The sequence below is a fragment of the Lepidochelys kempii genome, chromosome 2 (genome assembly GCF_965140265.1).
Source record: "Lepidochelys kempii isolate rLepKem1 chromosome 2, rLepKem1.hap2, whole genome shotgun sequence".
Classification (NCBI taxonomy): Eukaryota; Metazoa; Chordata; order Testudines; family Cheloniidae; genus Lepidochelys; species Lepidochelys kempii.
Genome location: NC_133257.1, coordinates 206,890,914 through 206,905,736, shown reverse-complemented (window position 1 = coordinate 206,905,736; position 14,823 = coordinate 206,890,914). Strand labels below are relative to the sequence as shown.

The following is a 14,823-nucleotide window of genomic DNA, read 5'->3' as shown; positions in this document are numbered from 1 at the left end:
TTGGTCCAATAAAAGAAATTGCCTCACCCACCTTGTCTTTCTAATATCCTGGGACTGACATGGCTACAACACCACTGCATACAACAAAGGGGAAAGGTGTCAGGTGGCTGAAATAAAGGCTGCCTCTCGGAGACACAGAGGGCTCTCACTGAGGGACTAAGGACAAAGGGGGAGAGCTGGAGCCAGAAATGGATTCCAGCTTGGCTGGCTGACTGCACTGGCTTGGCCAGGATGTTGCATACATCATATGCAACAGGATATCCGTGTTTTACCTTTGCCTCTCTTTGCTAACCTAAGGACTTTCAGATTCTGTAGGCCAGGTGACTAATATATTACCTTGTTTTGAAAAGGCTACCTACTGTAGCTGCAAATACTCACTGAGAGCATTGCGCCATGAACAGGTACAGTACAAGCCTCCTGCGGGTGTGTAGCTTGGCTGAATTCACAGCAGGAAGGTCCAGTCTTGGAGGCCACGGGCCTGCCCCTTCAGAACTGTGTGAACCACTAGGGCTTGGCACACTAAAGAGGTCACGCCCATGAGACTGGTTATGGGCTAGGGCATAGACCTGACTTTGTGGATCTGTGAAAACCACCAATTCATTTCACATAGGTTGCCAAACCACTATCAGATGGTGACTGGTCACTACCGTCTGTGGCCAAATGTAAACCACTGAAAGAGAGTCTCCATGACACATTGTCAGTCCCTTGAACAATGGCATAAAGATTACTTATAAAATGCTACAGTCTTCACTGCAGGAGCAACTTTCAAAGAAGTACAAAAAAATAAGACAAAAATATAACATGATGTACAATATACTAATACAGTGTGCTATGGCGGTTTATGGATACATGGAAAATAATGTAGTTTTCAGCCATTTTTAGCACAAGCTACTGTGTATGGGTATATAATGTCAGGCAATGCATAATTCCCATAAATACCAATGTATAATAATTCCTTTCTAATCATTCTAAACTAAAATAATCCTAGCTCAATGCTAGGGCAGATGCCAGTTTTTAGGTCTTACTGCCGGTTACAAAAAAGACAATTTTTCCTTGAAAGGAAGAGAAAATCTCATTCAGATTAAACATTAAAACAAGAGAAGACCAAACAGACTATGAGGATAATAAATTAAACTATCCAAATTCAAAAGAAAAATTGCATATCCTATGCTTAGCCTTTCAGATGTCGCATTGCTTAAAGAAGAATCTTTCTTAGTTCAGAAAACACTTCATTCATTATTTTAAAGGTTTTTTCTGACTTTAAAGTGCCTTCTTAGCTAACAACAGTCAGGCTCTCATTTACACCACTATTTTGTTAGCGTCATATTTAATAAGTCAGGTGTATCAAGAGGACTCCTGTTAAGCCCTGGTTTCCACAAATGCCAACAACAATGATCTGGCTGGATAAATATTGCCAGTTTTTGTTTTTGTTTTTTAAAAAGACTACACTGTAATTTATAAACATGTTCTAATATCTATATGTCCAAGTATGCAAAGAGCAAATCACTATAAAACATGCCAAACATAAAAAACAACTGAACATACACCCCTGACCATACTCTTCTTGAAATCTAGTCCTCTCTTGGACTCTGATTCTGACCTCTCCTGGTTCTCCTCCTTTCTTTCTAATTGCTCCTCTCATACACCCCCTCCTGCAACTTCCTGTGGGGATTTCACAGGGCACTATCCTTAGTCACCATCCCTTTTCCATCTATACATTATCTCTGGGTAATCTCATCCACAAACACAAATTCAAGTACAGTCTCTATGCTGATGACTAAGGCTAAGATTTTGTCATGGATGTTTTTAGTAAAAGACACAGACAGGTCACAGGCAAAAAAGAAAATTCACAGAAGCCGTGATCTGTCCATGACTTTTATTAAAAATATCTGTGACAAAGTGGAGATCTGTGGGTTCCCACACCGACCTGAAGCAGGGCAGTGCACAGGGGCTAGGAGCTGCCTTCAGCAGCTGGGGACTGTGCAGTACCCCTGCTGCCAGCAGCTCTGGGGGCCCACAGTGGCCAGGAGCTTGGGGGTTCTCCCAGCCACAGCCAGGAGCTGCAGGGGGTTTCCTACTGCTTGCGGAGGCCAGGAGCTCGGGGGTTTCCCCACTGCCCATGGCATCTGGGAGCTCGGGGGTTCCCCTTCTGTTTGCAGCAGCTGAGAGCTGTGAGGTACCCCACCACCCACAGCAGCCAGGAGCTGCAGGGGCCGCCAGAGGCAGTCGGGGTACCCCACAGCTCCCTGCCCACATGGGCAGTGGGGGGATCCTGCAGCTCCCAACCACCACAGGCTGAATGCATGGAGGTCACTGGAAGTCACGGATTCCGTGATTTCTATGACCTCCGTGACTAAATTGTAGCCTTACTGATTACTCACAGATCTTTCTCGCCAAACTACAATCTCAGCCTGACATCTCCTCATGGATGTCTTGCCATCAGCTCAAGCTCAATACAGCTAAAACAAACCTTGTCCTCCTGCACCCACTAGATTATTTCTCAATCACTGTAGGCAACACCAACCTGCCTGTCACTCAGGCCTGTAACCTGGAAGTTATCTTTGACTCTGACATCTTTCTGGGTCCTTTATCCAGGCTTTATCTAAACCTTGCAGATTCTTTCTGCATAACAGATCTAAGATATGGCCTATCCCATCAATCCACAGAGGTAGTGCTCTCATCCAGGCATCATCTCAGTTACAACAGCACCCTTCTCTCTGGCTTTGACAAATGCAGTCTTGCCCTACTCATATCCATTCAGAATGCTGCTGCAAAGATCATTTTCCTAGCCCATCATTTTGAACATGTTACTCCTCTCTTTGCATCCTTCCACTGGCACCCCTTTCTCCATTGCATCAAACGTTAAGGTATTTATCTTCACTTTCAAGGCCCTTCACAACCCATCCCCACTATAGCTACCATCTCATTCACTATCGAGAAGTCTACTTCTGCCTCCAATCGCCCATTTGTTAAATTTTCAAACAACCACCTTTGAGTGCTTTCTCCTATGCTGCTCCATGCACTAGGGAGGAGCTCTTCATAAACATTTGTAAAATTACTTCATTATTTTCCCTCTAAAACCTCATTAAAACTCTCCTTTGCTGTGATGCCTAAAAAAAACCCCAAAGAAAAAAACCAACCTAAAACTTGACAATGGTTAATCTGCTGGTGTGCTGAGACCTCTGCCTATCATATTGACTGATACTGTCTCATTATTTACTAATACTCTACTATTTGTCTACATCCATTTATTGTCTCTTGTCCTATATTTAGATTGTAGGCTCTTAGGGGCAGGGACCATTTTTGTTCTGTGTCTGTACAGCCCCTAGCACGATGGAGTCCTGGTTCCTGACTAGGGCTTCTAGGTGCTATGGCGATATAAATAACAAAAACAGACAGTCTGATTATACTAATTGGAACACATTTTAATGCATGGAAAACTGGATATTTTCCAAGTTATAAGGTAAGTTACATCATAGTTTTTATTTCTTATAGAATTTTGGGTTATTACACCAGTAGTTAAACCAATATTGAATTAGCCACATTAAGAATAATACAACTTCACTTACAACTTTGAAAATATCCAATTTCCCCTGTATTTCAATCCAGGAAAACCTATTAAAATAAACTGCCAAAGTTGCTTAGTAGAGGCCGTTTTCAACTAAAGGTATTTAAAACTTTGATTTACTTTAAAAGTGGTCTCTTGAGATAGAGGATTGCTGATTGGACGTGGTTTGGAGGGAAGCATCATTGTAGCAAGATCCACTTCCCATATCCATATTCTAGACAGAAGAGGCACAATAAATACGTCAGATTTAAAATATTCAAATCATCTAACTTTAGAGATGGGCTGATAATTGATTTTTCTGTTCCCTGGCAGTTCTGAAAAACTGGGGAAAAAAATGTGGTTTGAGTTGAACTGAAGCCAAAAAAACTGAAAAATTTCAGCAAAATGTTTTTCAATCAATTTCAGGTCAAATGAATCCTTCTGAATTTTTTGGCTGGTGGCAGCAGACTTCTTATAACCATCATCCCAGGGGTTAGAGCAGTCACCTGAAAGGTCCAGGTTCCTTTCCTCCCTCCGCTGGGTGTAGAGCCAGGATTTGAACTTGGGTCCACCATATTGGAGAAGAGAGTCCTAACCACTGAGCTCTGGGATATTCTGGAGCAGATCTCTCTCAACCTTCCCTGTTAAAAACTGTTCTAGTTTTTAATAAATAAATAGCAAGCAGGGACTTGAACTCGGTGAGTGCCATGACAATCATGCTATAGAACCACACACTCTCTCTTTGTCCCTATTACTATATAAATGACAATTAATAGTTATTGAGAAATAGTCTGCACTAGAAGTGCTACAATGGCGCAGCTATGCCACTGTAGTGCATCTGGTGAAGACCTTCCATGCTGATGTAAGAGAGCTCTCCCGTCACCATAACTACTACACCTCCGTGAGAGGCGGAAGCTATGTTGTCAGGAGAACATTTCCCGCCGACATAGCTCTGGTGTGGACAGTGCTTCGGTCGCTGTAATTTGTGTGGCTCAGGGTGGTGGTTTTTTCACTCCAGAGCAACGTATGTTATATTGACATAAGCAGTAGTGTAGATCTGCCCCGAGCTAGACAGAGAGAGAAAGGATCTATACCCTGGTGGTTAGGATACTCACCTAGTACATGGGAGAGTCAAATTCAAGTTCCTGCTCTAATGACCAGATAGTCATAGAAAATGGAACAGCTTCAATAGGAGAAATTGAGGAAGACCTGTCCCCAGAATATCCCACAGCTTAGTGGCTAGGGCACTCTCCTGTAATGTAGGAAACTCAAGTTCAAATCCCTTCTCTACATCAGGCAAAGGGAGGAACTGAAAGGCCTCCCACAGCCCAGAGGAGTGCTCTAATCACTGAGCTAAGGTTTTAAGGGAGGCCACTTCCTCCTCCTCCGAGTCCTCAATAAAAGAAGTTTGGCCCTAAACTATTTGACAAGTTTGTGAATAATTTTCAGTTGATCAAACTGCACATTTTGGCAAATAAACTATTTGTACAAATTTTTTACCCAGCTCCTAACAAAGTTAAATTACCCTTCACTTATCAGGAACAGAACCACAAACATTGGTTAAGCATATGGGTCTGAAATTCACTGCTGGCATAAGCATAGGTACAACTCTTAATTCTGGTGGAATTGTGTATACATACAGCAGAAGTTAACTTGGCTTGGTTACAATGTCTTCAGGCTCAATAGCTGAAATACTTCCAATTGCTCTGTTGTCATGAAGAAACTCTTGGCTAGGCCTTCCCTTCATTTTACTCAAAAACAAAAACTCTGATCCTGCAATCAAATCTGTGCAGGCAGACCCTTTCTCCTATTTACTTGGAGGACCTACCTGTACTGATCCAGTTGCAGGATCATGGCCTTAGAATGGAAGGATTTCAAGACTATTGAGTTGTAGCTCACAAAAGCTTATGCTCAGATAAATTGGTTAGTCTCTAAGGTGCCACTAGTACTCCTTTTCTTTTTATAAATTTAAATGTTTCTCTTTTGAGTCTACGACTACTAAAATACTCTCTGATCTCACAATTTTGTTGAAGAATTCTATAAAACTGAGTGAATCTCTGAATGCCTGTTTCTTGATTAACATTAACAGGCAATCAATGGGTAAGATACTTCCAGTGTAGATGCCCCCTTGCCTTAATTTCCTCATGAGGTAAGTATTATTTTACAGACACTGGGCTGTTGTGAGGATTCATAAACAATGTTTGTACGTTAAAGATAAAAATGTAACTACTAAATATTTTTTTCCAAACATGCACGTAATGTTACAATTCACATTTGACCCTGTGATTAAAGTACTATATTGGGTTTGTTCTCTTTTGATACCACTTACCATTAGGCTAATGGAGCTAATCTGCAGTAGAACACTAAAAGTTAGTGGTGCTTCAGTCAACTGTACAGCATCAACAGAAGCACCAACTAATTGAGTAGGTCCACGTTACCAACCCTGAATTGATATAAGGTTCGTTTGTGTCCACAACAGGGCTGCCTAACACAGATTCAGTGGGGATGGGGAGAGGGCTGTTATCTTTGATAAAAAGAACAGCACTCCCTCAGTTGGCAAAACTTCTTAGTTTGCTAGCAAAGCCTCTCCACTATCCCAATATACCTGCTTCAGCAACCAGCAGTCCCACCCGAGAAGTGCCTCCCAGAAAGGGTTTCCCCCATCATGACCCCACATATTTTAATCTCGGTCTCTCTCGCCCCTCCCCTTCCATCCATCCAGCTGGAAATTACCAGATGAAACTGCATATCTTGGCCATCTGATACCCTCATACAGACATGTCCACAACCAAAATACTCTCCCTACATGTTTCTCTCTCAGCTAAATTTATGCCTCCAGTACAAATGTACAAAGTCAGCAATCCAGCTGTGGTTTGCCAGCTGCAAGCAGCAGTTCAAACAAGCCACTAGGGAACTCACAGCAAGTGTGCTAAGGAGCTTCACTGGGTGAGGCAGCTGACAGATCTGAGAACTGTCACAGCTGACTGAACCAGTCATGACACTATGGACATTACAATCAACTGATCTCTCTAAAACCAGGCAAACCCTTAGACTAATCAGAATTAACAAGGGAGGATGACAAAACTAATGTGTGCGTAGAAAGACAGGGAAGAAGAGAAGAGAACATACGAATGACTGGCACTGCCTTTAATAGGCAACTGTAAATTCCATTTAAGGCACCCAATCCTGCAAACACTTCTCACAGTCAATGGGACTTTATGATAATCACATATAAGTGTTTGCAGCAGAATCAACTTAAGCACCTAGGATATATCTACACTGCACTATAAGACTGTGCTTAAGCTTGGGTTCAAGGTTAACCCCACCTTGTATCCACACTGCTATTGCACCAACCCAGGGTTCAGACCCAGGGTCCAAGCCCTACTGTTTTGCAGCGTAGGCGCAGCCCCGCTTGACTCGTGTCCTGGGAGTCTGCCAGATGTATTCCACAGTTTCACGGGCCAACTTCTTTAGTCCTTTCTATCCCAACAATCTGTAATGGACTCTGTTGAAAATGGAAGCCACCCCCACTCCTTGAAGTATGGCAGTTGCTCCCATCAGCATTAACCCATTCTCTGATCTCCGAGCTGCAAGCTGATTGGCAAGCCTCCTGGCAATGGAGGCTGAGCAGAGCAAGTCTTTTGCAAAGCATGCTGCTTTATGGTTATGGGAGCACAGCCAAATTTTGGTGAATCTCTGGTGCAAGGCCAGAGAAACTGGTCAGCACAGGCACCATGAATGACCAGGCATACCAGAAGACAGTTAAAAAGCTGGCAGCTTTGCAGATTTTCAGGATAGGTGATCAGTTTAGGGAGCATATTAAGACGCTGAAGAGCAAGTACTGGAAGACCAGGGACAAGAACCACACCTCTGGCAACTCTCCAACAACATGCCCATTTTATGAGGAGTTTCACTCGGTGCTGGACATGGAGCGCCTGCGTGCTGGGCACCGAACCAACTGTGCTTCATGATGACTGGGATGGTGCCCAGCTGGCCCCTGAATCTATCATGGGGACTGATGGGAGCCAGCAGCAGGCTCTGAGTGAGGTGCATGAAGTGACTATTTACGAAATCAGTCCCTAGCAGACTGTGGATCAGGATCAACGGCAAATTCTAGGTCCCTATTAGGAAGAGCCATTTGATTCCCCCACCTCCGAGGAACAGACCGCTGCTGAGCCTGCGGCAAACCTGGTAGAGACAGAAGCCACCCCAGATGCCAGTAAGTGTAGGACTTCAATTTACAGCTAATTACAATAATAAGAGGGATTTCTGCTCTAAGAAGCAATGCAAAAATTACAGTAAGCCCCAGCTACCAGCGTGTTCACTACTGGCAGATTGTATCACAGCATCTTGGCATTTCCCCTTCCCTGCCATCCTACCATATGGAATTCAAAATGGTGACTGGGAATTTCAAACATTTATAAAGAGGCATAAAGGGCATTTTCATTGTAAAGTAACCAGTGCTTGCCACGGTCATTCATGTTCTCCTTTCAATAGTAAGGGCTTGAAATTTGCCACTCTGTAATCATTTCTCCTCTGTCTATGGAGCCCCACCTGGAAACAGTGCACTCAGTGTGTGTGTGTTTGGAAAACAGTCTTCTATTTCCAAATCTAGTCCATTTCAGTTAGAGATATTCCATGATGTTTTCAGGTCACAAAATCATTTCTCCCAAGTCCGAGTGAGGTGTCCATTTTTACCCAGAACTTGTACTAAGTGCAGAGAGGAGGAACGCTGTAGAGTTCTGCATGTTTGCATGCAGCAACAACAGGGTAAACCATGTGTGAGCTAATACAGCATCCTGTTAATTCCCTCAGAAACTCTGACCCAGTCCTGGTTGCTCAGAGCTGCAAATGTTTTCTTAAGCAGGAACTCCATACAGTCAAATAGAGAGAAGGGTGTATTTGACAGGTCCTCCTTTAAGCCCACTCCACTCACAGATGTGCTGTTTGATCACTATACGTTTGAATACACTGCAGGTTTCTCACCAGCAGCTTGGAATAACTTCGCCCTTTGCCCCACAAGAACTGTTATGTCCTCCAAAATGTGAAAGGCCTGAAACGATTTGCAGCAAGGGCACTAAGGCTTTCTCTATCTGCACCCCCCCGCAGAAAAAAGGTTGTAATTTTAACTTTACTATTGTCTCTAAAGTTAACAAGGCTGTGTCCAGAGAAAGTACATGGACTGAAGCATTCCTTCACAATATATGATGGTTCAGTTGAGAAATGTAACATTTTACGTCCATGAGATTCCACGAAAATTAATTCTGTGATCCTCCACTGACCTATTTTAGACAATAACCCTCTACTTCTTGTCCTATTTCAGGGCCTCTCAACCTCTACTGCCTGCTGTTCATTGGGAACTCAATCCTGGCCCAACATACCTGACAAGCAGGCAGAGAGGCTGAGACTTGCAATCCGAATGAAGGACAAGGTTTCAGAGATTGAGCAGACGCTTGCAAAGCAGTTCCTGTGACAGGAACAGCGGCTAAGGGGGAGGACCGAGCTCAACAGAGAGAACTGTTTCATCAACTTAAGTTCATCATGGCTGCAAAAGCACTGGCTCCTGCTGCCTCCCTACACAATGGCCTGATTCCCCTGCATTGTACCTCAGGCATGCAGTAGCTTGGATAACTATGTCAGGGTGGCCCAAGCATTCAGGCCTCATGAGCAGCTGGCTATGCAGCTTTCCTTCTTCAACCCCTCTTCTGTGGATACCTGCAACTCCCTGTCCCAGTGCCAAGCGAGCAGAAAACAGGAAAAGAAGGGGGGAAAAGAATGCAGGGCCAGGAAGCATATAGCAGTCAGGGGGTTGGGTTGGGTTTGCACTATTTTCAGGGGAAGGGAATAACGTTCTTCTGATATGTGTTTTGGTGTGTTGTAATGGCAGCTGATCTGTCCAGCACTGAGTGACACTTGTACTGTTTTAATATGGGTTTACAAACAAAGCCTTTTAGGTCTTCAAGAAAGTTTATTGCTATCATTGCCTCACTTGACAATCATGATTTCAGATAATAAACTATACATTAATAAGCAAACACTATTCCTCTATTTACCAAGGTACAGCAATTCACATTTCAATAAATTCTATACATAAACCCATGCTGCCCCCAATTCATTAATCATGTCATTCATAATTGCATTGGATGGCAATCAACCCATACACCTTCCAAAGCACTAGACACCCTGCCCCAACATTTAATTAGCCACTTTCCGCCCCCAAAAGCACATTCGTACAGGTACTATTCCCTTTCGTCCATTGGGCCATGTAAGTCCATAATATGAGAACACAATGTATCCCTGACTTCTGCTGCCTGGGTGCAACCAGCTCCCACACTGATAGCTGCACTTGCTGGCTGAGGGTACCAATCCAGCAGCCCCTCACTGTCATAGGTCCATTCAGGGGGAAATGGCTCACCTCTAGCTTCACAAAGGTTGTGAGGAGCACAGCAAACTACTGTAATGCAGACAGCATTGATGACACTGGTATCCAAATGGGTCTGTAGACATCTCCAACGTGATTTTAATTTGCCAAAAGCACATTCAACAGCTATTCTACATGTGCTGAAAGTGTAATTAAACCCATCTTTTACCAGGGTAGTTGTTTGAGCATTGGCCTGCTAAACCCAGGGTTGCGAGTTCAATCCTTGAGGGGGCCATTTAGGGATCTGGGGCAAAAATTGGGGATTGGTCCTGCTTTGAGAAGGGGGTTGGACTAGTTGACCTCCTGAGGTCCCTTCCAACCCTGATATTCTATTAAACAAATCAGGGTATGCTTTCATAAACCAAGGCAAAAGTGGTTATTCAGGGTTCTCCAGAATAACGATGGGGACAGGAACTCTGTTTATGTCAATATCATTTGGTGACAATAGTGTCACAGTCTGTCCATGAATGTAGACTCCTAAGCAGCAAAAAACTGGCATTATGAACTTTTCCAGTACAGCCCACGTTGATATTCCTAAGCCTCTGTGGTCCAGGAGGACCTGCATAACAATGTACTAATACCCTTTACAGTTTATGTATTCCTTGAGGAGGACAAACTGTTGGCACAAGTCCTATCAATGGTCCCGGCACAGTAGGAAACCCCATTCTCTTAAAGCCAGCAGTTCCTCCGGAATATCTTTAATGCCCGTCACCTCAGATACCTCTGCCACCATTTTACCCACAGCTTACTGTTTGTCAATGAACCCGTAGCAGTCCAGGGCAGCCAGCTTCCAGACAGTTATAGCAACCCACTTCTGGACTGGCAAAGCTGACCTCAGTTGTCTCTCTTAATATTGAACGGCAGGAGCAAGCGGCTCCAAAGCTCCAGAAATGTAGCTTTCTTCATGAGAAAGTTCTGGACCCACTGCTGGTCATCTTAGAGCTTCATGATGATGTGTTCCCACCAGTCTGTAATTGTGGCCCTGCGCCAGAAGCACTGGTCTATGTAGAGAGCATCAGTGACTATGCCAGTTATACTGAGCAGCATCTGTCAGTGTAAGTCTACCATGCCATGCCAAGGTATTCTTCCTTCTCTTCTGCCTCCACCTCCTCCTCCATCAGGAAAATCTAACAGGTACTTTTGGTGGAGCAGAAAACATCACCGAAACGTCCACCAGTACCTCACAAATGCTATGCCAGTTTCCTGACACAGGAGTGAAAACACAAGGAAGAGAAGTTCTTCAAAAAGGTGCATCCTCCATGCTGCTGGCTCCAGTAGCTGGGAGCACACAGACCAAAATGACTGCGCAGCAGGCTGTGTTGGCAGACTGTTCAAACTTCCTGTAACATGCAGGGCGGACAGTAAAGTTTTCCCCACAGTGCATCACAGTGATAGTGTAGAGTAGCCACATTTCAGGAGGGTGCAACAGACTCTGGGATATGGTTGGTTTGATTTAGGTCTGCGTGCTGCAGTGTGGACACCAGACCCGAGGTTCAACACGGGTTAGAAAAGTCTTAATACAGGGTTAAAAAACAGTTAACATAAGAACAGCCATACTGGGTCAGACCAAAGATCCATCCAGACAAGTATCCTGTCTACCGACAGTGGCTAATGCCAGGTGCCCCAGAGGGAGTGAACCTAACAGGTAATGATCTCGTGATCTCTCTCCTGCCATCCATCTCCACCCTCTGACAAACAGAGGGTAGGGACACCATTCCTTACCCATCCTGGCTCACAGCCATTAATGGACTTAACTGGATAAATTCATGGAGGTTCTCTTTTAAACCCTGTTACAGTTCTAGCCTTCACAACCTCCTCAGGCAAGGAGTTCCACAGGTTGACTGTGGGCTGTGTAAAGAAGAACTTCCTCTTATTTGTTTTAAACCTGCTGCCCATTAATTTCATTTGGTGGCCCCTAGTTCTTATATTATGGGAACAAGTAAATAACTTTTCCTTATTCACTTTCTCCACAACACTCATGATTTTATATACCTCTATCATATTTAGTCCCCTTTAGTCTCCTCTTTTCCAAGCCTCTTTAATCTCTCCTCATATGGGACGCATTCCAAACCCCTAATCATTTTAGTTGCCTTTCTCTAAAGCTTTTCTAATGCCAGTATATCTTTTTTTGAGATGAGGAGACCACATTCAAGCTCAGGGTTCCCTAACCTAGGCCAGCTGACTCAAATCCCACTAACCCTGAGCTTACATTGCAGTGTAGACATGCCCTTAGAGTAAAATCCTGGCTCCAGGTAAATCAGTGGAAGTTTTGCCATTGACTTCAATAGAGCCAGAATTTCATCTCAGACTGCAGTCATTGCTCTCTCAGGTCTCTATGCAAAAATAAAGCATATATATTTGCCAAACTTAAAACCTGAAGTAATGGTTTATTCTCTCCCCTCCCCCTCAAAGATTATATATTTCAAAAAAATAACTAAAGTTACTTTGTGGTACTTCAGGAGAACTGCATTCTGAATCTCCTCTCTCTTGCATGTGATGACAACATTCAAGCTGTCATGTTTAAGCCAGTGAACAAAATCATAATGCTACTTCAAAGCTTTTATAGAAACGTCTTTATGAATAGTATAGACAACACGTATGAAACAGTGACAATTACTACTGATAATATTGTGGCAAAAGACACCCGATAGACCTATTCTCCGTACCATTTGTGTATTTCATTTAACTTCACTAACACATGACCAAGTGTATCCATTAGTCTGTATTCCACCTGAACAACTAAAAACTTTTTAAAAAGTCAGACTCAGAACTGTGAAAAGCTTTAATGGATTCTGTTAGTGGGAGAGATATTAAAGTAAAACAATGCCACTAAAAGTTCATTTTAAAATAAAATTAAGAGTCAGACATTTATAATTTTGTCAGATCAATGAAAACAAAAGGCACTAGAAGCTTTAAGAAAAATCACTTTTAAAATAATAGAGTAGTTTCAGGTGCACCTTTGCTGAATCCCCTGTCAAATTTTGTGGTTTTAAAGTCACATTCCCCCTTTTTAAAAAATACACACATACATTTCTCTTCGGTTACTATGTGAGAGACCCCCAATAAACACAGGGGAAACTGACTGAGCTACACAAGGGAAACAGTAAAATGGACTATAAATGAAGTGCTGTCAAATGCACAAAATAAACATATTAAAAAGACTGTAGAAAAAGATTCTACAATTTATTTCACTTATAGTAATCTTAGGTGTTACTTGTAGCAACAGTAGGTAGAACAATTTCAAACAAAAGTATGATCTTTAAATCACCAGTGTCCCTTTAAAAGGAAAGATAGAAGACAGGGAAAAGGTTATAACTTGGGCCGTAATCCTGCAAATACACTTGCTTAACTTTGCATTCAACTGGACTACCTGCTGCCCATTAATGTGTGTGTAAAGTGAAGCAAATGTATGCACTACCAGGGTCTTGAATATAAAAAAAAGTGCTGCTGAATTCAGATTTGGCTCAAAAATAACAAAATATAATCACAAAGAAAGCAAAGTATGAGTACAGATTACAGGTACGTGCTTTTTAAGTCACGAGCGTCACAAACTTCTGTGGGCTGTTTTAAACTCTAGGTATGCTATTTTAAATAAACACATTAAAATATTTATTATACTAAGCAACTCATAAGATTAAGTAAGAATTGATATAAGCCTCATATAATTTTACAACCTGTCTAGCTTTAATAGAGTGCACAATACTTGTAAAAGGTGCAAAACACAAGTGATAATCCTCTCGTGCTATGAGGCACATTTATCAGGGGTTTCAAAACCCAATGCATGTTTCACCTAAGGAATTAGAAGCTTGTCAGGAGTGGGGAGTCCTTCAAACGCACTCAAATCCGGAGCGCAGCTCTTGTGTGCCTGCAATTACCACCCACCCCACCTCCCCTGTTTTCACGTGATAAGAAGTTCTGGAGCGACGCTGACACTGGAGTGACTCACATGGCAATTTAGCTAGGGGGGTAGGAAGCAGCAGAAGCAGAAGCTTTTCTCTGGCTGGTTCAACAAGGAGGCCTGGCCTTTTAACACAACTAGGCAACAGTTTGCAACCCCAGCTCGCGCTGCTAAAATGCCACCAAAAAACCCAAGGCAAAGAGGGAGAGGCGGCTCCTTACCCATTGCAATGCTGGCAGCGTGCACCTTCCTGGGCTTGTATAACAGCCTGGCGGAGCCTCTGAGCATTAAAACTGCGGCCATGCCGCTTCCCCCAGCTCCACTCTGCGTGACCTCCAGTTAAACACCACTCCCGCCTCCCCTCTCTGCCTGTGACCGTGAACGGGGAGGAGAGAGAGGAGACGAGTGACAGCCAGGATAGCCAACCACCGCTTGGCCGTGGCAGCCGCACACCAATGAGAGGGGACATCCTCCTGCGGTGACCCGCCGGGTTCGCCTCCAGCCCCATGATAGACAGCGGAGCCGCCTGCCTCCCCTCGCCGCTCTGAAATTGAAGGAGAAGGGCTGGGCTGTTCTGCTGGGCGGCGCCCGCTCGTGGGCAATTGCTGCGGGAGTAGCACCAGGGGACAAGGCGTGGATTCCTCCACCCACCTCTTGCGGGTTGCTCCCTCTGTGCCGCCTTCACTTACCCTTAATGTATCCCCTCCTATTCCCATAAGGCCTCTTCCCACCCCGGCATCCCCGCCAGCTTCTGCTTCCCTGCTCTACCTTCTGCACTTATGGCTTTAACTAGCGAGGGGGGCAAGCAGAGCGGCCGCCTCGCTCCAGCGGGTGGTTAGCCAGCTAGTCGCCGCTTTATCCAGGTAGCCTCAACTCTGTGCAGCTGCCACGCAAACGGTGTATATTTCACTACACGCACTAGTGCACTATCCTTCTTGGCCTTAACGTTCACAGTGC

General features: G+C 43.9%; 1 protein-coding gene across 1 annotated transcript in view; it reads right to left on the bottom strand.

Annotated features, from left to right (window-relative positions):
- HIBADH (3-hydroxyisobutyrate dehydrogenase) overlaps positions 1-14,236 on the bottom strand; it is a 131,412-nt gene extending 117,176 nt beyond the window's left edge. The window contains exon 1 of the mRNA XM_073333627.1: positions 14,088-14,236. Coding sequence (XP_073189728.1) covers positions 14,088-14,169 — 82 coding nt within the window. The 5' untranslated portion in view covers positions 14,170-14,236. The remainder of the gene's footprint in view (positions 1-14,087) is intronic.
- Positions 14,237-14,823: the final 587 nt, after the last annotated feature.